General features: G+C 51.0%; 1 protein-coding gene across 2 annotated transcripts in view; it reads left to right on the forward strand.

Annotated features, from left to right (window-relative positions):
• NTN1 (netrin 1) overlaps positions 1-25,574 on the forward strand; it is a 207,041-nt gene that overhangs the window by 116,058 nt on the left and 65,409 nt on the right. For both annotated transcript variants that reach the window (XM_069603546.1, XM_069603545.1), the window contains exon 3: positions 21,501-21,689. In XM_069603546.1, coding sequence (XP_069459647.1) covers positions 21,501-21,689 — 189 coding nt within the window. The remainder of the gene's footprint in view (positions 1-21,500; positions 21,690-25,574) is intronic.

Consider the following 25,574-nt stretch of genomic DNA (forward strand, 5'->3'; position numbering starts at 1 on the left):
GCTAAGCCCATCTCGTGACCCACAGAGGGATTGTTATCTCAGTGTGTTAAGCACTGGCCACACTGGGGATTGGAAAGCAGCACACTTAACATGTGTTGGCGGGCATCTAGGAGAGCTGAGTGCTCCTTAAAGGATCCGTCTGGCAGGGAAGGCTGTGTGTGCTCTGGGTCACCAGGCAAGGGGAGATCCTTGCTGGGTTTCATCCATCGACGTATGGGCACTGCATATGGCGGAATGGCCTCTGAAGGCGATGAAACTGAGCACAGGACAGAATATTTTTTAAAGGAACAAAAACGCAAACTAAAAAAAAACACCATTGAGCTGTCAAGAGGTGTCCCTGGTGGCCCAGACAGTAAAGAATCTGCCTGCAATACAGGAGACCCGGGTTCAATCCCTGGGTTGGGAAGATCCCCTGAAGAAGGGAATGGCAACCCACTCCAGTATTCTTGCCTGGAAAATGCCATGGACAGAGGTACAGTCCAGGGGGTCACAAAGAGTTGGGCACGTCTGAGTGACTAACACTTTCACTAGAGACTACGGTGAGTCCCCTACATATGAACCTTCAAGTTGCAAGCTTTCAAAGATGTGAACTTACACGTACAGTCACGTTAGTCCGTGTGTCTGGTATACATTGTCACACGTGTGCGTCTTCTGCACGTGGTTATGCTGTTATGTACTTTACTGTAGAGCGCTGTATAGAGTACAGTAGTTGTTGGTTGTTGTTAAAGTTGCTGTGTTATGTCTGACTCTTTTCAACCCTATGGACTGTGACCCGCCAGGCCCCTCTGTCCATGGGATTCTCCAGGCAGGAATACCGGGATGGGTTGCCATTGCCTTCTCCAGGGGAGCTTCCAGACCCAGGGATTGAACTCATGTCTCCTGCATTGGCAGACAGATTCTTTACCCCTATGCCACCTGGGAAACCCAGAGTACAGGAGGGCAGTGTCTTTATTTCACGCCCAGACTCTGTGCCATCAATGTCAGCTATGAGTGAAATAGCAGCTTACACTCTGACTGCAAGATATGGAAGCAACCTGAATGTCCGCTGACATGAATGGATAAAGAAGAGGCGGCGTTGCTTATACACCAGCCCCTGCTCCGTTGCCCTCACACCTCGAGCTGCTTTGGGCTCTTACCTTGCCTGTTCTGTTTTCTGCCTCCCTGTCAAACTCCTGCTCCCCCTTCTTGCTGTGTTAGGATTCCGTTTGAACAGAGAGGAGAATCTGGAGAGGGGACCTTCTGGGACTAAAGAGCATCCATCTTAGTGGAGAAAAGTGGTGACCACCGTTTCAACTGCTTAGAGATTTTTTTTTCCCCTTTTGTGTTGTTCTTGACTCTGTTCTAGATGGTTTATGTTCCAGAGATGAAAAATGGCCACAGGGAGAGTCCCTTAAAAACGCTGGGCACAGGGACTTCCCTGGTGGTCCAGTGGTTAAGAACCTGCCTTCCAGAGCAGAGAACACAGCACGGGTTCTATCTCTGGTTGGGGAGCTAAGATCCCCCAGGCTGCGCGGTAACAAAGCCTGCGTGCCCCAACAAAGGTCCTGAGTGCTGCAACTGAAACCTGCGTAGCCCCCAAAAGAAAACAGCAACAAAAACAAAACAAAAAACCCTCTGAGCACAAACTGTGTCGGTCCACCGCTAGAGCAGTGTATCTTAAACCGCAGGGGCCCTTGGAGAGGAGCCGGCCTTGCTTCTCAAGGGACAGGGTCTCTCTCCTGAGGGGACCCCATTTGTGAGCATACTGCTTTCTGCCTCTGTCTCCCCATGAGGAACCCACCCAGAGCTCTGACCGTCTCTTAGCATTGTGTCCCTGAATCCGAACCTGCCACGGGTGCCTGGAACAATGTTACCAGAACAATCATGTTAATTTCAGCAGTGTGTTAGCTGCTGTTAACAGGTGGGCACCTTTATTGTCCTCATCCAGGTAAGGAAACAGACCCAGAGAGCTTAACAAGCACATCCAAGGTCAAGTACACGTGCTCATGTGTGACAGACAGGATCGCACCTCTTGCGTCTCACCCTCCTCACTGTGTTTTACAAGCCTTATCTCATCTGATAAGGGGGTGCCTGTGATTACTCTTCATTCCAGATGGGCAAAGCTGGCTGGGAGGGAGGCAGCTGTCTGGCCCAGGTGGCCCAGGTGGATGATTCAAGCAGGCCCTGCACCCCTCTGAGCACCCCTGAGCTCCTGCCTCCGTGCTGATGAGACAAACGGATGAAACCCCGTCTCAACTCCGGCCTAATGAATCCCGGTGAAGCAGCTTGTTTGCATTTGTTAGTTAATTCGTTTTCCAGACAGAACCACAGACCAGTGTCCCCGCCTCCCTGCCAGTGTGCCCGCCCCAGGGGCCTGACGGTGGCTCCAGGCCACCTTGAGCCCCCTGGCCCGGCCAAGGCCGGAGAAGGGCTGGCAGCCAGCACGAGGGGCCTGTGTGAGGTGAGGACAGCTGCCTCCCCACCCTCGGGGCCGGCGGGGCGCCTGGCTCCCCGGCTGGAGCAGGCACGTGAAATCCGAACTCTGGAGGGAAATTTACTGCACAATAAAGGAAGAATGGCCCGCTTTGGGGACAATTAAAGCCACATTACTGTGGAATTACAGAGGACGCCCGGGGAATTAGCCAAATCCAAAGCAGTCAGAAACACCAAGGCCAAGAAACGTGGGGCGTTTACATGCGGGTCCATCCCCCCACTTGTACGAGGAACCTGTCTGGTTCCCAAACCCCCTAATTTTAAGGCAAGGGAAGACATCCAGAGACTTCACCTGAGATAACTGTTGTCACTAAGCCACCCCAGCCAGCCCAGCCCCGCCTGTGTCTTAAATCATTCTCTTCTGGTTATAAAGCCGATCAAGTCACCGGCGGAGGTCCGGGAGACCGGGCCAAACCCCACTGTTTGCTGCTGGGGAAGCAGGACGATGCCAGGATTCCAGGCTGGAGCCAAGCAGGGTTCCATCCAGTCTCCTCTGCAAGCCATGGAGGCTAAGCCTGGGGCCTCGGCATCCTCATCTGGAAAATGGGCACGAGGGTGCCTGTCTGACCTGCTCGCTGTGAAACATCGGATGGATAAAGTATATAAGATTAGGGCCCTAGTCCTCCACCTTTTTTTTATTCTGTGCTTTCCTTTAGTGAGATGAAGATACATAAGTTATACATTCTGGGGCGTTTTGAAGAGCAAGGAAGTTTGTGCTAGCTTTCTATTCATGTCCCCAGTGAAGAAGAGACGTAAAAAGATGGTTTTTAGAAAAAATTTATTGAAGTATAGTTGTTCTATGTGCGTGCGTGAATGCTAAGTTGCTTCAGTTGTGTCTGACTCTTTTCGACCTTGTGGACTGTGGCCCACCAGGCTTCTCCGTCCATGGGATTCTCCAGGCGAGAATACTGAAGTGGGTTGCCATGCCTCCTCCGGGGGATCTTCCTGATTCAGGGATCGAACCCGCATCTTATGTCTCCTGCATTGGCAGGCATGTTCTTTACCACTAGTACCACCTGGGAAGCCCATAGTTGATTTACAGTATTGTGTTAATTTCTGCTGTACGGCAAAGTGCTAACATGCAGTTTCATATTCTTTTCCGTTATGATTTATCACAAGATATTGAATATAGTTCCCTGTGCTGTACAGTAGGGCCTTGTTGTTTGTCCATCCTAAATATACTAGTTTGCATCTACTAATCCCGAATTCTCAGTCCTCCCCTCCCCCAGTCGCTCTTGCAACCACAAGTCTGTTCTCTATGTCTGCGAGTCTGTTTCTGTTTTGTAAATAAGCTCATTTGTGTCATATTTTAAATTCCACATATAAATGATATTATATGGTATTTGTCTTTCTCTGACTTCACTCATCTTGGTAATCTCTAGGTCCATCCATGTTGCTGCAAATGGCATGATTTCATTCTTTTATTACGGCTGAGTAGTCGTTTATGAGTGTGAGTGTTAGTCCATAAAGAAGGCTAAGTGCCAAAGAATTGATGCATTTGAATTGTGGTGCTGAAGAAGACTCAAGAGAGTCCCTTGAACAACAAGAAGATCAAACCAGTTGATCCTGAAGGAAATCCCTGAATATTCATTGGAAGGACTATTGCCGAAGCTGAAAGCTACAATATTTTGGCCGCCTGGTGCAAAGAGTCAACTCATTGGAAAAAAGACCCTGATGCTTGGAAAGACTGAAGGCAGAAGGAGAAGAGGGCAGCAGAGGATGAGATGGTTTGACAGTATCACTGACTCAGTGGACATGAACTTGAGCAAACTCTGGGAGATAGTGAAGAACAGAGGAGCTTGGTGTGCTGCAGTCCATGGGGTTGTAGATTGGATGTCCAGTCTACTTAGTGACTGAACAGCAACGAAGCATTTCACTGTATATGTGTACTGCATCTTCTTTATCCATTCATCAATCGATGGACATACAGGTTGCTTCCGTGTCTTCAGTTCAGTTCAGTCATTCAGTCATGTCCAACTCTTTGTGACCCCATGGACTGCAGCATGCAAGGCCTCCCTGTCCATCACCAAATCCCAGAGTTTACTCAAATTCATGTCCATCGAGTCGGTGATGCCATCCAACCATCTCATCCTCTGTCATCCACTTCTCTTCCCGCCTTCAATCTTTCCCAGCATCAGGCTCTTTTCCAAACAGTCAGTTCTTCAAATCTGGTGGCCAAAGTATTGGAGTTTCAGCTTCAGCATCAGTCCTTCCAATGATTACTCAGGACTGATTTCCTTTAGGATGGACTGGTTGGATTTCCTTGCTGTCCAAGGGACTCTCAAGAGTCTTCTCCAACACCACCAAAGCATCAATTCTTTGGCACCCAGCTTTCTTTATAGTCCAACTCTCACGTCCATACGTGACTCCTGGAAAAACCATAGCTTTGACTAGATGGACCTTTGTTGGCAAAGTAATATCTCTGCTTTTTAATATGCTGTCTAGGTTGGTCATAACTTTCCTTCCAAGGAGTAAGCGTCTTTTAATTTCATGGCTGCAGTTGCCATCTGTGGTGATTTTGGAGTGTCTTGGCTACTGTAGGTAGTGCTGCTATGAGCAAGGGGGTGCATGTATCTTTTCAAATTAGAGTTTTGTCTGGATGTATACCTAGGAGTGGAGTTGCTGCATTATTTGGCAACTCAATTTTTAGTGTTTTGAGGAACCTCCACACCGTTTTCCTTCATGGCTGCACCAGTTTGTGTTCCCACCAACAGTGTAGGAGGGTCCCTTTTTCAGAGAGATGGTTTCTGAAGTCACTGGTCGGGCAGCTCGGGATGTGCAGGGTTGGGGCCTCCGCACCCTTGCACATGCATCCCTCACCTTCATGGCATGCCTTGAAGGTTGTGCTGTTTCACAGATGAGGACGTGAGGGAGGATCCCACTTGGTATAAGGTGCCGGGAAGGACTTTGCAATCTGCCTCCAGGGAGGATAGAAAGAGTCAAGACAGTGGGTGTCTGGTGCTACCCTGGTGCATAGAGACTCACCTGTCACTGTCTAGTGACTGAAGTGTATCTTGATGGCCAGGTAGAAGCTGCTCCATCTTTTCCTTTTTTTAATATTTATTTGGCTACATCAGGTCTTGTGGCACGTGGACTCTGTAGTTGTGGCACACAGGTTCTGGAGTGTGCAGGCTCAGTAGTTGTGGTACGTGGGCTTAGTTGTTCCATGGCCTGTGGGATCTTAGTTCCCCGACCAAAGATCGAACCCTTATTCCCTGCATTACATGGTGGAGTCTTAACCACTGGACCATCAGGGAAGTCCCCAACTTACCTTTGGGGCACTGACCTCAACTCTGGCCTCCCGCCCTCTGTTCCCCTACCCAAACCTCATCCTTCAGGCCATAGCTGGGCATGGTGGCCTGTCTTCCTTTTCCTGCCACCTTCAGGGGTTCCTCACCCCTTCTGGAAGTGCTCTAGCACTGATGTTCTTGCCCGCTTGCAAGTGAGCCTCAAGGAGGGGACAGACTTTCATATTAACACTCTGGGACCTGGTCCTGAAGCCAGCAGCCAAAGAGCTCAGCCATCTCCTGCCCCTGAATCCTGCTGGTTAGGGGGCTGGAAACTCCGTGGGCTTTGGACACCCCTGGGGACCTTCAGGACCTCTGGGTGCTGAGACAGAGCAGTGCAGCAGAATCTCTCAGCTTGTTTGTGAGCTAGGCATTTGGCCACACTGTTGATGCTCAAAACAATTTGGAGGAGGAGCGCAAAGGGGCTCACCCATCACAGGACCCTCTCTTTTCCTGTAAGGGCCAATCTCTTGTGGGATTCTGGTCTGGAGCTTTAGTACAACAGAGCCAACAAGCCACTGGGATGGAATAATTTAGAAATAATCCAAGGGGGATGCTTAGAATGCCCAGAAACAAGAACTTCCTGGCGCCAGCCATCACGGAGATCCCAGCTGCATACATTGGTGTATATGCATTGGTGCATTTCTGCAGAAGATTGGTCTGTCCGAAAGCCTTTGAAGCCCTGAAAAAGTGGCTGGTTTTTAGCCAAACCACCACTGTCCTGCTGTTGCTGTGCTGATCTGAGAACCCTTTTAAGTATTTCTTTTTCCTTTTGAACTTTTTATTTTGTACTTGGGTATAGCTGATTAACAATGTTGTGATACTTTCAGGTGAACAGCAAAGGGACTCAACCACACATAAACATGTATCCCCGCCCCCCCCCCCCACCATCCATGCTGCCACATAACATTGAGCAGAGTTCCATGTGCTATACAGTAGGTTCTCGTTGGTTATCCAGTTTACATACAGAGATGTGTACACGCCCATCCCAAACTCCCTAACTAGCCCTTCCCACTGGCAACCATTTGTTCTCTAAGTCTGTGAGTCTCTTTCTCTTTTGTAAGTTCATCTGTATCATTTCTCTTTAGATTCCGCATATAAGGGATGCCATAGGCTGTTTCTCCTTTTCTGGCTGACTGACTTTACTCAGTATGATACTAAGTCCATCCACGTTGCTGCAGATTGGGTTAGTTCATTCTTTTTAATGGCTGAGTTATAGCCCATCATATATATGTCCCATATCTTTATCCATTCCTCTGTTGATGGACCTTTGGGTAGCTTCCATGTCTTGGCTGTTATAAAGAGTGCTGCAGTGAACATTGGGGTGCATGTATCCTTTTGGATCATGTTTTTTTTTTCCCCAAATATATGCCCAGGAGTGGGAATGCAGGGTCATATGGGAGCTCTGTTTTTAGTTTTTTAAGGAACCTCCATACTATTCTCCATAGTGACTGTACCAATTTACTGACACAGTGTCCAAGAGCCCTTTTAGAAGATGCTCAGCTGCCGAGCTATCTGCTGTCTATGAGGGAGAGGTGGCCATGTCCCCAGGCCGTTTTCCCTAGCTAATGGCTGATAACACGGGACCTCATTCCAGAAGGACCATTTGGACTTATTTTTTGCAAGTAACTCCCCAGGGTTTGCCCACAGGGAAATTCTTTTGCTGGCTCCTTCTCACACAGGGTCATTTACAGGCTGGAGGACTTCTCAGGACACCTCTTCCACAAAATCATGTATAAGAATGTTTATGACTCCAGCTAGAGCCTCAAACCTGGAAGGACCTCCCAGCCCAGCAGTGGAACCGTGTCTGCTCTTAGGCTCATTGAGTAGGAAGGGACTTTATCTGGTTCATCTTCCCTCTCAGAGCCAGAATCTCCTGTACTGTGTCCGTGTTCTTGAATGCCTCCAGAGCGGCAAGATCACTCTCCTGGGGGCGGCCCATTCCAGGTTGGCTGGAATCAGCTGTTCCCGGTCATTCTGTCTATCCTGTGGTAGGCCACCCACATTCTTCAGTGAGCTGGTATTTAAAGTCTTCAATTATGATAGCATCCACACTTGACCAATACATCTAAATAAACTATACCAACTGGTTTGATTGAAATAACTGGATTCAAGTTTGGGATTCAGGGTTTAATCAGTCCTGAGTTTTATCATGTCCTGATGAAAATGACCTTTTTTTGGATAAAGAGTTTTGACCATTCAGATCATAACTGCCTTCCTCCTCCTGTTTTTTCCTGGAAGGTGGTAAGATTCCATGGAGGCTGTTTGCATCTGATACTGGGGCATGCTGGGAACCACCAGGTCCCTGGAGAGCCTGGTGGAGACAAAGCTATCTGTTCAGCATTGGTGGTGGTGTCCATCAAAAACACTTTTTGGGTCATCATGAGACAGGCTGGGACCTGGAACCCTTTGCTACAGCGCTTGCACCTGGACAGATGGCTCTTCCAGCAACAAAATACAAAGAAATCATAAGGGACTAAAAATAACTGCATGTATGTGCAGTTGGTGCAGATTATGGACAGGAAGATACAAAAAGACCAAAAGAACCCAAGGGCCACTTCTGAGGCAACTTCTGAAAAGCTGGAAGCAAAAGCACATGCCCCCTTCACATGCACCAAAGGGGCTCTAGCTTGATCCCTGGACCCACCCTACCCTCACCCCATATAAGGAACAAGCTCCCCGCAAAGAGCAAACAAGAGCACTAGTTACTTGTTTTCAGCCCCTTGTGTCGCAGCTCCAGTCCCATTAATTCCTTGCCTGAATTTCTTGTCTGGCCTCTTTATCAATTTCTATTGATTAGGGAGTCCCAGAAAGTGGGTTGGTAGCAATCCGATGGGCAGGGTCTTTCCCTTCTCTCACTTCTCCTCATCGTCTCAGGCCAGGGATTTCTGTTCTCATGGAGCCGATGCAGAAAAGGGAAATGATTAGGGCAAGACAGGCTGGCACGGACCACACAGGAACTGGAGAATCAGACAACCCTTGCAGTTCAGAAAAGCCTGAACGCACCCCACCCTGGTCCTGACGAACTGGGGGACCCTCTTAACCTCTTTGGGGGTTTTCAGGTGCCGAGAGGATCAGAGCCACCTTTGATAAAAGCTTGTCGTGCCAGATCACCTCTTGGGCGAAGCACCAGTTTGATGGGGATCCGGAGGGTGACGGAGATAGGACCACCCTGCAATACTTGGAATAAACCTTCACTCAGAAGGGCTTGTTGAAATTCCAGCTGAACTGGGCATCCTTTGTCTTTATTTGTGAAGTCTGGCTACCCTAGTTGGAGAGCACATTAGGAAGCCAGAAGGCATGCTGGTGTTGACCAGGAGAGGGTCTGTGGGGACCCTGGCTTCAGCCTGGCCCCGTCCATGAGCTGGAACCTCCGTGTCCTGGGCTCTCGTGGTCCTGCGTGCAGGATCGCATCCCCCAGAGCAGTGGAGGGTGCAGCCAAGGTTGGTCTCCAGGCTTCCAGCCCACGTCAAAGTTATCTGCAGAGTGGAATTCTATTAACTGGTCCAGTAGAGAAGCACAGGGTTGTGGCACCATGGGGGAAGGTATCCTGGGAATTGCGTGTTGCATGTTTTCCTGCCTGGTGTCAGGGGAACAGAATCGGCTGCAAGTCATTAAAGCGCCTCACGGCCAGCCTCTCCCACTGGCGCTGGAGGCTGCCGCCTGGCATGTGCCAGACTCGGCTATGGGACCCGTTACAGATGGGAAATGACTCTGGTGTTGGGGGGAGCCAGGGGCCAGACTTGGCCAACTGGCAAATCAGCTCTCCTGTGTCTGTTAATAAAGCCTGGGGACCGTGTGCGCCACCTCTGGGGAGCGGAGGCTTGAAGGCAGCCCCCTGCTGCTAGACAAGGCATCTGGGCAGGGTGAAGAGGCTGGGAGGAGACAGCATCTCATGGGGAGTGGAGCTTGCAGGGTGGGGGCAGTTTTGCTCAGACAATCTCTTTGCCTTTGAAAACTCTCGGCCTTGGGAAATGAATTCCAGCAACCACGGGGTTTATCGAGCTTCTTCCTTCGCATGGCCGTGCCACCTCACTGTGCTGGAGGTCTGGAAAGAGCTCCCTAACGAGTTCCAGGTCCTTGGCAAGGTCTCTCTGCCCGTCGGGGCCTCGTTTTTTCTCCTTTCTTCTGTGACAAGAGGATAAACTAGAAAAACTTGGAAGCCCCCAGCAGCCTGAGATGCTGTTTTTGCCCTTGGAGGATGACGTGCCATTTTCCTTTTGGGCATGACCGGGGGTGGGCAGGGGTGTTCACACAGGGTGGGCCCGGTTATAAGTGAGAAGCAAGACTCCTAGGCTCCGGACGTCTCTTTTGAAATTAATACCCTTGAGGGCAGGGGAGTTGGCATCTTGTAGTCAGTGGGTGGCCGAGGAAGGTTCCAGAACAGGGTAGTGACAAGGTGAGAGGAGGGTTGGAAGAGGGAATCGGGGTGGTGGGGCCTGACTGGAGTTGGGAAGAACACACAGGCCGGGGCTGCGGTCCCCGAGGGAGGGCCCTAGGTGGGGCCCTGGGAAGTGAGGGTGTGAGGAACTGGAGCTACAGACCCAGAACTGAGACGGCTCCTCAGGGCTCACTGAAGCCTCCCCGGCATTTCCGAGAGGAGGATGTTTGTGCGGCAGGAGCCCGAGTTATTCCTCGGCAGCAAAAAAAAAAAAAGCCTGGGAGACGTTAGGAAGGATCGTTTCAAAGCCTTCGGGGGAGGCGCAGCAGCCGAAAAAGGGCAGGGAAAAGAAAAGCTCCGATGTTTACGGAGAAAAAAAAAAGTCAGTGGAAAAAGTGACGGGGAGGTCAAGCCCATTCGAGGGGTGGTTCTGCGTGGTCCCCTGGGGAGGGGCCGGTCGCCCTCACAGACCTCGGGGGAGAAAGACACTCGGTCTCTCACCCTGCGACCCCGCATCCCGCCGCTGTGGCCCCAGCCCAGCCCTCGGAAGGCCGCCTCTTGGTCCGCCCTCTGACTGTCTGTGCGCGGGAATTGCGTTAATCCACTGTCTCTCTGCCCGAATGGAGTTCACATTTCTGCTTGCAGATCTCAGATGTCTGCACCCCCCAACCCCACCCCAGGCCCTGCTTCAGAAGCCCAGGAAGGTCTGGCTGGGTGGGGGCGAGAGCTCCCAGCAGCTCTTTTGTCCGCTGTCTTGACAAAGGGGCCCGGCCTTTCCCAAGCCCCACAGGTGTGAAGAGCTTGTTACCCTGGTGTTTGTTCAGCCCTATTAGTGGCCTGAAGGACTGTTGACAGAGGGCCCCTTTGTGTGCAGACGCGACTAAAGCTCTCTAAGCCCTCGACAAACACAGGCCACTTCTCTCCTGGGACTTTATCAGGAACCATCTAAAGCCCGCCTTGGCCGCTGGGAACTCCAGCCTCCTGGACGGGACACTGGGGAAGATTTTGAAAGCATTTTCTAGTTTTTTTTCTCTTTTTTCTTACACCTTGATCCACCTCTTGTCCATTCTGTTTCTGATATCAGAGATAAAGCACAGGTCTGGGGTCAGAGATTTTGTTTTCAAGTTGGAGCTTAAAAAAAAAAAAAAGAAAAGCTTTGTGGCTTGGCAGGCCTTCTGTCTCCTAAGAGAAGGTGTCAAAGAGATTTCCAGAAAGCTAGGTCGACTCCCCACTGTGAGAACTCAGCTTCAAGGGGGTTCTCGGCGCCCCCCTCCCCAACCCAGGGAAGTTCCTCACTGCTGACAGCCCTCTTGGAAATCCTTTCACCGAGATGCCTGCATCAACTCTCCACCGAACGACCTTCTCCCTCAGAATGGTTTTCTCTGCCCAGAGCCCTGGAGAGTCCACCCTTATGAAGCAGGTGGTTACCATATTTGTCGACTACTCCCCTTCTGAGGCTGCTTCCATGCTGAACGCCCCATTACCTCCAGAAGATCAAGGTCACGGTCTGTAGGAGCCATGGTACCATTGTGCCCTATTTCTGACCTACCTGCAGGCTGAAAATGGTCTTCCTGACACCTGACCCACTCAATCCCACCCTTGTGGCTTGTTTGCAGCTAGAGCACACTCCTCCTGAACTCCCAGAAGCACCCCTGCCAGGTAGAACCTGCCCCTTAACCTCCAGGAGTTTTGGTGTCCCTCTGCCATAGACTTTCAGGGCTGGGAAAGAACTCGGAGATCATCAGACCCAATGTCCTTATTTTTCTGATGAGAACACAGAGGCTCAGAGAGGCCGGGGGCTTTCCAATGACGGACACTGGGGTGAGCCGCAGAGCCAGGAGTAGCACTCAGGTCCCCGCTCTCCCAAATCAGCTCCAGTTCTCTTGCCTCTCGTCCTTGCAACCTCGTGATGTTGTATTAGTTGTGTGCCACTTTGAGTTTACTTAATCATAATGGCACAGTGGTAAAGAGTTCACCTGCCGCTGCAGGAGATGCGGGGTCAATCCCTGGGTTGGGAAGATCCCCTGGAGGAGGAAATTGCAACCCATTCCAGTATTCTTGCCTGGAGAATTCCATGGACAGAGGACACTGGTGGGCTATATAGTCCATGGGGTCTCAAAGAATCGGACACAACTTAGTGGCTAAACAACAATAACAACAGCAACAATCATAACTCCACTCAGGTGTGAGGTTCTAGGTCCTTTCTTTGCCTTCACGCATCTTTTTTTGCCTCTGCATGTTCTGAGCCAGTGGTCCTCATGGTGTGGCCCTGGGACGGGCAGCGTCAGCATCACCTGGGGTGGTGTTAGCAGCACAGGGGGTCATGCCCCACCTGCAGCCTACTGAACAAGTCCTGGGTGTGGGGTTCAGCTGCCTCTGTTTTGGCAGGCGCTCCTGGTGATTCTACGCACTCACCTACACACTCACGTTTGAGAACCGTCCCATGTTGGGTTCTTGGCAGGGATTTAGTGCCTCCTTGAATTCAAAAGCAAACCTCAACAGAAGGAAGGAGGACCATATGTAGTCTGGAACAAGCAAAGTGTAGCAGGATCAGTCCCATTCCAGGTGTTCTTCCCAACTCAGAGGCTGGCATATCTAAGGAGCTCTGTTAATATTTATTGAATGAAGAGATGGACAAGCCCTCGTGCAGAAGTGTGCAGTGTCTGGTGGGGGTTGTCATTGGTGGTCCTGTCTCATGTCTTTAGGTGTCACATCGTCTTTCCGGGAACCCCCTGGAGCCCCGTGGATCAATCCTTAGCTCAGCTGGGCACTGTCACACACAGCCTGGACTGTTGGGTTTTCTTCCAGACAAGCGAGTTGTCCAGTCCTCCTGGCTGTGTCTAGGTGGTATGTTCAACAGTCGTTCAGATTGAAGCTGACACTTGGACACAACACAACGCACTCTGCAAATGACTGCAAGCCCTCGAGCCTTGGCTGGAACCAAATGGCTCCCATGAGATGCTTCTAGTCTCTTAGCAGCTGCACAGCCTCTTTGGCTCACCCCAGCTGGGCACCACCATGTCGCTTTGGCAGCTGATGTCCAGGTGACAAGCTTTAAGCCCTGTATTCGGGGGAAGGGGTAGTCCTCAGTAGTGAGCTGACAGCAGCATTGACCAGACTTTTTCATATACCAGGTATCCCTGAAGACTCTGCCAGGGTAAGGAAGGACCACATTTGTCCGGCCCACTGTGCTATCCCAGCCCCTTGCCTAAGCTTGGCGTGTAGTAGGTGCTCAGGAAATAACAACTGAATGAGTAAATAAACCTCTGGGCTACCAGATTTGCCATTAGTAAAAACGAAACCTACAGTCTGGAGTCTGCAAACTGACGTATGCCAGTGATCATTTTTCTTATGCCCTCCTCACCTGTAGACATGAAGGGGTGGGGGCCGCAGAAATGCTTGGGTGGGCTCTGCCTCAGCCCCTGTCCAGGACGAAGCCCTTGGAGAGCCCAGCACAGTGTCCCCAGGTGCTGGTGGGAGCCAGGTGTGTGGGGAGCCATGATACCTCAGCCTGGTCATCTCGGAGAAGCTGGAACTGGGCTCCAAGAAGCCACCCCTGGGGGCGGAATACTTAACATTTATAAAAAAGGGTCAAACGATTTCTAAATAAACAGTATACCAAGTGGAGTAGAAAAAGACTAAATAAAAGGAAATACAAACTACCCCAAATTCTTAAAAATAACTCTCAGATATTTTTGCTATTCTGAACCAGTCGTTTCAGAGGTTTCTTCTGAAAGCAGACCTCCCCCCACAGCTCCATTGCAGACGCCATCTTTGCCTCCCCATGGGCTCTCTCTCCAGAGTGGCTTCTATTCCAACTGATTTCTTTTCAATTTAGTTCTAATTCCACTAACCTTCGCTGCTGGTCTGTGGACCAGTAGCAGCAGTGCCCGGGATGGGGCCATGGCTGTTAGAGATGCAGACTCCCAGGCCCCTCCTGGCCCTTTTGAATCAGAATCTGCATTTGAACAGGTTTCCCAGGGAGTTCCATCTGCAGCCCTGGCAAGAATGCTTGTCTGTCCTCTGATTTTTTTTTTTTCAGGCCCTGCTGTCTCTATCTGATCTCAGCAGAAGGGCCTCCCTGAGCATCAGTACCCCCATAGCTCTAGCACTCAGTTCTGTCCGACTCTTTGTGACCTTTTTGACTGCAGCCCGCCGGGCTCCTCTGTCCACGGGATTCTCCAGGCAAGAATACTGGAGTGGGTTGCCATTTCCTCCTCCAAGGGATCTTCCCGACTCAGGGATCGAACCCCCATCTCCTGCAGTGGCAGGTGGATTCTTTACCACTGAGCCAGCCTTGAAGCTCCCATAGCTCTAGGCACAGTTGGAAATTCCAGGTCTACAGTGTGGTTACCAGACTGCCGTCTGGCTCTCTTCTGAGACAGAAGCGCCCTGAGGGCAGATCTCTGTCTTGTCTGCTCACACCACAGTCTGGTCCTTCTAAAGGCTTCAGTTGGCATTTGTTGAAGGAAGAAACGGCTGCAGCTCCCTGGGTGGCGTTTGAAGCTGCAGAGTTTGCTGTTACAGGCAGCAGCCGAGGATGTAAAGCTTCCCCTGCCCTTGGGCTGAGGGATTCACCATTTCTCTAACCCAGGCTTTCTCACACTTGGCAGTGTTAGCATTTGGGGCGGGATGACTTGGCTGTGTCTGCTCTGTGCTGGGTAGGACTTTGGTGTCTGTCCTCAAGATGCTAATAGCAGCTCCTTTGGCAGTTGTGACATCCAAAAATGTCTGTAGTAACGTTGTCCGACATCTGCTGGGGGACAGAATGGCCCGTGGTTGAGAACCACCGGTCTAATCCCCTACCTGGAATGTTCTGGACATTTCGTGTGTCATTGAGTAGGTCTTGTGGGCCTCACCTGGTAGCCACAGACCAAATTAGCAAAGGAACTGGAAATAGAGGCAGCCCCTTCCCCCCTCCAACCCTGTAAGTGCCTGCTGTGTCCCCACCTGTCCCGGTAGCCTGGACATGTGGAAATGTGTCCATTCCATTTAAGTTGTTGAAATCTTGACATCAGGTTGCTTAAAAGTGTCAGGCGCTCAGCTGAGCTGGAGAGACACCTGAGATGTTCGTATTTGAAGCAAGTGACTTAAGCAACAGGTCTAAAATGATAGTAACATTGAAATCTTTAATCAGAAAGATGGTTAACCAGTGAAAGTGGTGACTGCCCTTAGCTCCATTTTCGCTCATGGAATGGTTCACTGATGGAGGGACAGCTGGATCAGACAGTTGAGGGGCTGGTCTCACCAGTAATGAGTGAGGGGTCTCATGGCAGGTCTGAGAGCTATGCTTCATGGGCACTCAGGCGGCCCAGGGCTAGGGACTGTTTCCTGCATACAAAGCCCCTAGCCTGCGGGTGGAACACATAGGGGCCGGTTATTTGGGGCAGTTCAGTTGCAGATATGTGAGTCCAGAGTGCCCTGCTGTGCTGCCAGACTAACCTGGGCAACTTTTCTCAGAAGTACTGACTTGGAAGGCAGGGGGAAATGTTAGGATGGATCCTGTGTGCGGGGAAGGTGGGGAAGACCCTGCACTCAGAGCTCTGAGGGGGCCCGTTGAACAAGGCCCTGAGCCACATGGCATTCAGGGGAGCTGGGACCTGAGTCTCTGAGAGACAGGGCCAGGATCCAGCTTAGCAACGTGTGCTGGGTTCTCCCAGGGCCTGGGAGAGCCCTGGGGGGACTGGGGTTAGCACATCACACCTTTCAGGGGAGGACCAGCTCCTGTGACTAGTAAAAGCAACAAACCAACGGGTTCGTTATCAAACCAACAGGTGCGGATTCAGTCGCCATGGTGGGTGAGGTCTTACTAGGCCTTCCTTGGGGTCCCGGAAGGAGTCCAGGGCATCCTAATGCGAGTTCTTCTCCTTGGAGCACTGCAGTCCACTTGAGCAGACAGGAGCTGAATCAATGAATTAAAACAGCAGGACAAGTTTGAAGGAGTTCAAAGCCACAAGAAATATCACAAATGCAACGGGTGTCAATCCCCCACTTATCCTATATTTCCACCTATCTACCTACCTAATCTTTCTACTCATCTACCCACCCATCCATATATCTACCCACCTACCCATCTACCCATACACTCATCCATTCATCCGCCCATCATCCATCCATCCACCTACCCACCCACCCACCAGCCCATCCATCATCCATGTGTCCATTACTCAGCCAGCCAACCATCCATCCATCCGTCCATCCATCCATCTTCCCTCTTGCTTTCTTATTTTTGCTCTCTTTTTCTCTCATTTGTACAATGAAAGCTATCGAGGTCTGCTGTGGGCTGGAAGATATAAGGGTGAACACTGTCCTCATCCTCCAGGAACCAGCCCCACTGAGGGAAGCATTTGTCCCACTTTATGTAAGAGCTTGCTCATCTGCCCCATCCATCTATGATACCAGGAGCCCCTGTCTCCCTCAGGGCCTGTGGCACTGGACGTGGCACAAAGCTGGAGCACCTACCTGTGTGTTGATTAAACCACCTGGAGGTGGTGAGGGGTTGGATAGTCCAGGTTGGTGGGAGAAGTTCATAGAAGCTTAAGGAGTGGTGGTGACAGATACGTGAAGAGGCTTAGAACCTTTCGATAGGAGAGGAAAATGGGACCCCATCTCCTGGGCCCCTTTCCCTGCTGGGTGGTGGGTGAGGAGCTCGCTTCCTCCTTCCTCTTTCCAGATGTCCCCATGTCATGCCTCTGGGTCTGAAATGCAGCTGTCTGTGAAATGTCCTTGGCGATCTCCACGCAACAGCTGAAGGAGGGCATGGTGCTTGGGGAGCAGGCCAGACCAGCTCCCTTGAGTGGCCAGGGGACCCCCTGGATAGGGTGCAGAGGTGCTCCTCTAAGCTGTGCTGCCCTCTGCCCTCCCTGGTCTCCCGGGCTGACCTCTCCATTCTTACAAACCTCCCCTTTCCTTCCCGCCTTGAAATCTGATAACAGAACTAATACCCAATATTTTTGCCTCCAAGAGAGGCAGGAGATAAACAGGAAGGCGTGAGGGATTAAGGTGTCTTTCCAAGGAAGAGGCAGAGGACAGGCTGGGAGCCAGGCGACATCCCTGTGTGCAGCCGAGGGCTCCAGATGTGAGCTGCTTAGCCCGATGCATTTTTCCATTTGTGCAGAGAAAATAAAACAAAGAGAAAAGAAAACAAGCTGTAAAATGCGTTGCAGAAGCCTGAGTGTGGGCAATGGTCACTGATGTCCCCTGACAGCTCCGGGAGGAGGGGGACAGCGTGGGGGGCAGGGGAGCCCTGCCTTTTGATGTTCAGTCTCTGAGCTTTCTTTTGTGTGACCAGTTGTTTGGGAAGAGCTTCGGTTGGTGGAAGGTGCGTGGAAGGTAGAAGAGAGATACCAGCCAGAGGTTTCCCTTGGAGTGGGGAAGCGGGGTGCTGAGCTTCCAGGAGGTCACGGGGGACAGCTGGGCTGACTTTACAGATGTGACTACCAGCTTAGCATCTGCCTCTGAGATGGACCAGAAGATACTGCTCCTGAGGCCTTTCTCCTAGCCCAGAGGCCTGAAGAAGTGTCAGCCTGGAGATCCTTCCAGATCCCTATGCCAGGGCCTTGTGACTTCTGTCCTAGTAGAAAAGATCTCGATTCTGACCCTTGGTCTAGGGCGAGCTGTTCCTTCCAGGGACCTGGGTCCTTTCCTTTGGGGCAATTGGCCAGGAACCGAGAGACCTGGGCCCTAGTCCTGGGCCCCCATTTCCTGGCTCGGTGGTCCTAGGCTGGTAGTTTGCTTAACCCCTCGGAGCAGCACCCTCTCCCCAAGTCTGGCTGAGTGAGTCCCCAGCGACAGTGAACTTGTATGGTTCCCTGGGCAGGGCATGGCTGAAGAGGTTTCTTTGTATCTAGTTGAACTCAGCCCTGAGGGCTGGAGGTGAGAGGGGAGACTTGTAAAGCTCTTGGGAGTCATTCTTTGGCCTAATTTGGCTTCTGGATGCTTCTTCCAGACTTCAGGCTTAAGCTGAGGTCTTTTCTCTTGTATCACACACAGTACGTCCTCTAAAACCCTCATCCATCTCTACTTGTAAATAGTGTGTCATTTGGAGAGTGGCTCTAGGAAGAATATTTAAAGAAGTTTATCATAACATCAGAGAGAAAAATGAAAGAGGCAAAATTTTTTAAATCAGCAAAGTAGTATGTGAATAAGAAACTGGTAAAAAGTATTTGCAACTGGTATATAAAACATACAAATACAGTAGATGTCATCAGAAAAAAACCCCCACCTTTATTTGAAAACTGGGCAAATGACATGAACAGGCAGTGCCTACACAAAAAAGGAAATATAAGTAGAAAAACAAACACACAGAGAAATGTCCAACTTCACTGGTCATCAAAGACATACAGATTAAAATTGTGTGCGTGTGTGTTTTCCAGATGAATTGGCAAAGGTTAAAAAAAAAAAGGAATGCTGATACCAAATGCATGTTGTTTTTCTTTTCAACAGTATGGAGAATAGGAAGTAGGTAGGACCTCTCACATCCTGCTAGTGAGAGAGTCAACCAGGACAGCCTTTCTTGAGGGCAATTTGGCATTTGGGATCTCAAGTTAAAAACATCAGAATTTAACATAGCAATTCTGTCCTGAGAAATTTACTGTATGACAGTCATCAGAGCAGAGTACACATATGTGTGTTCAAAGGTGGTTACCACTGTATTGTTTATAATAGTGAAAAACTGGAAATAACTGCCCAACCCGGGAAGGCGCTGCTTTTTATTTTGAATTTTTGGCCACACCTCGTGGCATGTGGGATCTTCCTCAACAAAGGCTTAAACCCACACCCCCTGCTTGGAGGGCAGAGTCTTAACTACTGGACCACCAGGGAGGTCCCAAGGCCCAGCTTTTTACTGCATCAACTTCTGTTTCCAAGGAGCCCATTTCGTGTATTCATACAGTGGAGGACTTTCAAAATTATGACGGATGTTATCTGACATTAAAAAATATTCATCATCATGCGAAAATAGGCTAGGAAGCGAGAGGTACATGGATGATCCATGTCTGTCAGAAAGAAAGAGCTCCACAGCTGAGTAAATGTTAATTAAAGCCTGCAGGGAAAGACCCGATATTAACAGCAGTAGGTGGAAACTTGAGTGCGTTTTTTTTTTTTTAACCTTTCTGCTTTTGTTTTTCAAGTGTCTGGTATTAAACATATATTTAACAATTGCATAAAAGGTGATTTAGGACTTCCCTGGTGGTCCAGTGGTTAAGACTCTGCTTCCAATGCAAGGGGCATGGGTTCAATCCTTGATCAGGAGACTAAGATCCCACATGCTATGTGGTGCAGTCAGGGGGGAAAAAAAGGCTATTTAAAACAAAAAGCAAGTTGCGTTGTAGAGTGTGCAAGATTAGGCCAGATTTAAGCTGGAGATACCCCCGAGTTAGAAGCCTAAAGAAGAAACAGGGAACAGTGTCACAGGGTAACATGAGGAAAGCTGAGGCAGGTGGCCCTCCTGGGTGCCTGGGGAGCTCAGAGCCTTTGTGTGTAAGCTGGGCAGGCGGAAGGTGAAGATGGGCCTGGAAGTGACTTTGAAACCAAGAAAGGGCTGATGGAAGGAGGCAGTCAGATAAGAAGGGGGCTTGAGAGCAGAGAGTTCTAGGAGGGAAGGAGCAGCACATGTCTGTCCCCATAGAGGGGACAGGTGAGGGGTCCTCATATGCAGCCTGCTCCAGAAACTGAAAGCGTTTGATACAGCTGAAGCCTAAGAAGAGAGGGGGGCTGAGCAGAGCTACAGTAGGACAGAGGAGCTGGACCAGTTTATACAGAGCCCTGGAGGCAGTATTAAATGATTTTGGTTTTATTCAGTGGGGAGCACTGAAAAATTTCAAGTAGGTGCTGGACATCCTCAGACAGGGGCTCAGAACTCCTGCTCCAGTTACAGTGTTGGGAGCCTGGAGGGCTCAGTGGGGCGGGGGTGGGGGGAGGGTGGAGTTTGAGGTCTGATGGATGGAGAGCAGTGAATGGGTCTGGGGGAGGCGCCTCTGGGTCCACATGAAGACCTCGAAGTGGGAGCCAGAAATGTGGATTTGCGGGTCAGGAGCACAGAGGTGGTCACTGCTGTGAGGGGGGAACCAGGCAGAACCGGGAGAGCATCAGAGCGGAGGGGAAAAGTCCACAGGAGCACTCGTGTGGGGAACAGGCAGAGGGAAGCAGGATTAGACAGAATTGTGGGGGCCAGGGGCAGGATGCTGAGGGCCAGTCCAGAGGACCCAGCTGCCAGGAGCGTGGCCACCACGCTATGGGAGGAAGTTGATGGCAGGAAGGGAGATCGTGCAGGAGGAGGTGGGGGAAAGGAGAGTCCAGGTCAGTGTCTGGAGCGCAAGGAAGTGCGGAGCGTGCATGGGTAGAAGTGATGCTCAGAAGAAGTACATGCATCTGCTTGGGCTGCAGTGATAAAATGCCTCCCACTGGGACGCGTAAACCAACACATGTGTACTTCTTATAATTTGGAGGCTGGAGTCAAGATCAAAGTGTGGGCAGGTCTGGTTTCTCCTGAGACCTCTCTTCTTGACTTGCACCCCTGCCACCTCTCTGTGTGTCCAGACTTCCTCTCTATGAAAAGAGGACACCAGTGCTTGGACTAGGGCCCACCCTAGTGTCCTCATTAAAATGAGAGAGAACCCCATTTCTAGGGTAGGTCCTCTGTCTGCCAGTGAAGTAAAAGTCGTTCAGTAGTGTCTGACTATACTGTCCATGGGATTCTCCAGGTCAGAATACTGTAGTGGGTAGCCTTTCCCTTCTCAGGGCATTTTCCCAACCTAGGGATTGAACCCAAGTCTCCCTCCCGTATTGCAGGCGTATTCTTTTTTACCAGCTGAGCCACCAGCGAAGCCCAAGAATACTGGAGTGGGTAGCCTATCCCTTCTGCAACGGATCTTCCCGACCCAGGAACCAAACTGGGGTCTCCTGTATTGCAGGCGGATTCTTTACCAACTGAGCCATCAGGGAAGCCCTCTGTCTGCCAGGATGTCTCCAAATACAAGTTACATTTGGAGATTCTAGGGTTAGGGCTTCAGCATATGAATGGGGGCAGAGGAGGGGCACAGTTCAGCTCATGACAAACAGGATTTGGGCACAAGAAGGATGCCAGCCGCACCTCCCAACTCTGTCTGGGGATAGATAGAGGGTGGAGGTGGTGATCCTTTGCAGGGATTGAACCTTCTCCATGGGGAGGGAAGCAAGTGCCTGGCAATGGGTCAGGCACAGTCAGGTGGTCTGTAGGGGCTGATGGATGCAAACAGGGGAGCCTAGGAAAAGCTCCCAGAGAAGGGGCTGCCTTGAGGTCGGGCCATGGAGGGGGAACTGGAGGGGATGTCCAGAGTCTTCGGTGGCCCCCTTTTGACCCGAGTCCCTGCCTCCCGCAGCCTGTAACTGCAACCTGCATGCCCGGCGGTGCCGTTTCAACATGGAGCTTTACAAGCTGTCGGGGCGCAAGAGCGGGGGCGTCTGCCTTAACTGTCGCCACAACACAGCCGGCCGTCACTGCCACTACTGCAAGGAGGGCTACTACCGCGACCTGGGCAAGCCCATCACCCACCGCAAGGCTTGCAAAGGTAGGTGGGGCGAGGCCCCGGCGCCCCTCTGTCTCCCTGTATCTATCTATCTATATCTGTCTGTCTACCTGTTTCCCTCCCTCTACCACTTTTATTCTTATCCCCACACTGAGATCATCGCATGCATGCACGCCTTTTGGAGGTGTAAGCTGGAACAAAGGGGCAGTGGAGACGCCACTCAGGGAGAAGAAAGGGGGGTGGTGATCCCTGCGAGGGTGCAGGGCTCCCGGCCCCGCCCCGCCCCCTCTGTCCGCACAGGTGTGCCGCATACCGCAGGGCGGGGGTCATGTTCTCCCGGCTTACTCTCTGCACAAAGGACTCTCTTTCACCAAAACCTCGCAGATGCATTTCTTTGGAGGTGTGCGCCCACCACCCCCCAACCCCACCCCAGCCCCCCCGCCCCCTCCTCCAGCCCTCAACACTCAAACAGATGCGCACCTTCACAGATGTCGGCAACGTGGGGAGGGGGGAAGTGGGGTGAGAGGCAGGGGTTCAGAAGGAGCATTTAATCCACCTGCAAATAGTTTCACTTCTCAGGACAAAAAATTAAATGGAGACGGGGGTCTCTATTTTCGTTCACTGAAGCAAGCTGTAATGTTTTAACTTTCTGCTGTTTTGTTTTCTCCCACTAACAAAAATGAAGCCATGATCAGATGACTCCAAGGAGCTGATGAAATGCCAGGGAATTTAGTGACGATGGGGGAGGGGAGAAGTGCTCCCCTGCTCCTCCCCACCCTGCCACATGCATTTGTTTTTGGGAATTCCAGGAACCAAGGCTCTCTGGGTCCAAAACTTGGGGCCTAGGGACACTGCTTGCTGAGAACCTGACTTCCTGGGAAGATATTCATCTCCGAGGGCTCTTGGGCCACAAGCCAGTGTGGCTGGGGTCCTCACATGGGCCTGTAAAGACCCTGAGGCAGGAGAGACCCAAGCCAACCTAGGCCTGGATGAGGAGCTGCAGCAGAGAAGTCTTTCCATGGCTACTGCTTAGCTCTGGATGAAGCCAGAGTATCATCTTCTTAACAGGAAATCCACCAGATGTTGGGCACTTGTGTGGAGTACTGATTACATAATTTGTGGGCCCCGGTGCAAAATGAAAATATGGGACTTCTTCTTGTTCAGGAATTGCTAAGACTTTCAAAATGGCAAGCAGAGTTTCAGCCTAGTTTGTGCCCTTCTGAGTGTGGGGCCCATGCAGTCTGCCCTACTGTTGCAGAAAGCTTTTTTCTAAAAAACAGATTCCCAGTCTGTCTTCTCCCAGAGAAGTCCCTGAGATTCCAAATGAGCAGAGATGAACAGGGTGGCTTCCCTCACACAAGGTCTCTTTCCAATTCTGTGGACCTAAGGCTGCCTCTGGTGGTTGCTGAGAGAAATTTAAGCATTAAGGTAGCTGGGCTGTTTTCCCTGTTAAAAACAACTGATCCAGGTAAGAAAGCCCCAGGGGAGTTTGACCAGAAATTGAGAAAGGTGATCTGGGAAAAGGGACCCAAGAAATATCCACAGTAGCAGGAAGGCAGGGGCACCAGGGAAGGAGGGCTTTGGGTTTTCAGAGACAGTAGTTGGAAGGTAGCCAGTGCCTTGTGCCCAAGTGTTTTGTTGTCTTTTTTCTACAGAAGAAATTGGAGTTGGGGTCTTGTAAACAACTGGCTGCACATAGTTTTCTTGAGGATTTGGCCAAAAAAATTTACTCAAGGGGGGCCAGTTAGGTGGGCATCCCTGTGCCCGTGAATGAGAAGATCTGGGCTCTGTTTGGAAGGGCAGTGGTCACTTCCTGTAGTGCCAGTTTGAGCTGTCAGAGAAGGAAAGGCATGTCCCCTGGAGGGTCGGGAAGGAGCAAGGCCTTGGTCATCTTGCCATCTGCATCCCCTCCCTTTCCTCTGTTGCTGTGGGGAGGGACAAGGGCCGTGTGTGGCCTGCCACTGCTCAGAGTGAGATCTCAGAAGGCCACAGGGTCCTGGGAACCTGCAGACCATCCTCTGGGGCTCTGCCACTCTGGTTCAGTGGTGTGGAACTGCAGGCTTCCTGTGCTGGTTTCCAGGAGGAACAGATACAGGCAGGTGAGGGTGGGGTCCTGGCTTCTTTCAAATGCTCTGGCGAGCCTGGGTGGCTTTGTCTTTCCTCCCAGCCCTGGACAGCAACCGCTTTGATGTTAACTCTGAGAGAAGGACCCATGGAAGAGGAAAAAAATCTAAGGATGGAACCTGCTCAAAAGAATACTTGCTTATCCTTCTAGGGAAATGTATTAGAAGTGAGACTGTCATTGCCTCCTGATCGGCAGGGGAGGACCATGTTTCAAGTATCCTGCCTCCTGATTGGTGAGGGAAGACAGTGTTTCAAGGATCCTGCCTCCTGATTGGTGAGGAAGAGCATTGCCTGAAGGGCTCTGCTTCATGATTGGTGAGAAGAGACAACACATGGAAGATATGCTCTCTGATTGGTGAGAAGAAGAATGTGACCTGAAAGGTCCTGCCATTTCACTCTGAGGAAAGGCATCTCTTGAAAGTTCCCCATCTTTCCCCTTAGCTCTTTTTTCCTGATGTCACCCCCTTAGAGATGTGTGAACTTGGAGTCCACAGTTCCCCCACTGAGAAAGACCCTGAGATTTACGGGGAACCAGCTATTGTTCAGATGCTAGCAGGGGAATGTGTACCCTCAAGATCTTCAGACAGGGGTCTCTCTCATCGCCTTCGGAGAATTCCACTGTCTTGTCTTCCCAGGGCTAGATGGTTTAAGGAGATGGTTCCCTTGGTGGCAGCATTTGATCCCAGTATTTTGATCCCTGATGGTTCACTGTCAGAGGCTTCCAGAATCATGTAGATTGTAGCCCTGGGGTGAAAGCTGTACTTCTTTGCTCTGTCTCAAATGCATTTCATGGGGAAAATGGGACAGCCAGCAGTGCCTCGTGATTCAACTCAGCCATTGACCTAAGGGTGCCTGGAAAAAGTCATGGGGGCCCCTTGAGCCCCTGACTTCCCAGGGCCTGGGAGGAGCCCCAAGTATGGGCCTGAGGCCACCCATACACTTGCTGGTGATGGGCTGACACCTGACCTTGTTCAGTTGAGAGCAGGGGTGGACCCAGACAAGAACAGCTTGGAGCAAGGGCATTCCGTCCTAAGCATCACTATGCCATCCCCCCAAGGGAAGTTCCGTAGCAACAAATTTGTTGGGTTCTTTCTCCCCTCCCCTAGTTTGGAACCAGACAGCGCTAGTGCATACAAAGGGCTGTAGTCAACATGCCCAGGGAGCAGGCGGCTGCACTCTCTGCTATTCAGTGCGATTTCACAGCCCTGGGAAGGCCTCATTATGGCCTGGGCTGTTGTCCTATACAAAGTCAGACGAGATGAGTTTCTCCCCTTTCTCTGCAGAAGGGTGTGTGAGTGATACTCGTCCTGGAATCTGTCAAGACGGATAGGCGGTTTTGTTTACCGTTTGTCTTCTTTATGGACTCGGGGGCTCTTTCTCTTTAGAGCCAGCAAAGAAGACGTTACCATTTAACCATTTCAGCCAGGCCTCCCTTTAAACGATATTAATTTATCATCTCCTCAAACCATCTGTGATGGATAAAGACATTCCGGGAGTCTGCCGTGAACTGAATTGTGATGAGAACGGAGAAATTACCCACCGCATCCAGCGCCCGCCCGGCTCAGAGCGGCCTGTTTCTTGCCGTCATTGCCCTGCCCCCTTCAAGTTCACAGTCACCATGGCTCATCGCAAGCCGCTGAGAACGTGCCTGAGTCCTCGGAAGCTGTGGGCAACAGTGGACCTGTAGCCCCCCAGGGGTCCCCAGTCTGAGCAGAAAAGCTTCCTGATGTTTGTTTCTCCCCCACACCCCCCCTTAACAGGGACATTACTTGGGATGGAACTTCTGCTACCAGAAGAGCAGCA

This window comes from Ovis canadensis, chromosome 11 (assembly GCF_042477335.2).
Source record: "Ovis canadensis isolate MfBH-ARS-UI-01 breed Bighorn chromosome 11, ARS-UI_OviCan_v2, whole genome shotgun sequence".
Taxonomy (NCBI): Eukaryota; Metazoa; Chordata; class Mammalia; order Artiodactyla; family Bovidae; genus Ovis; species Ovis canadensis.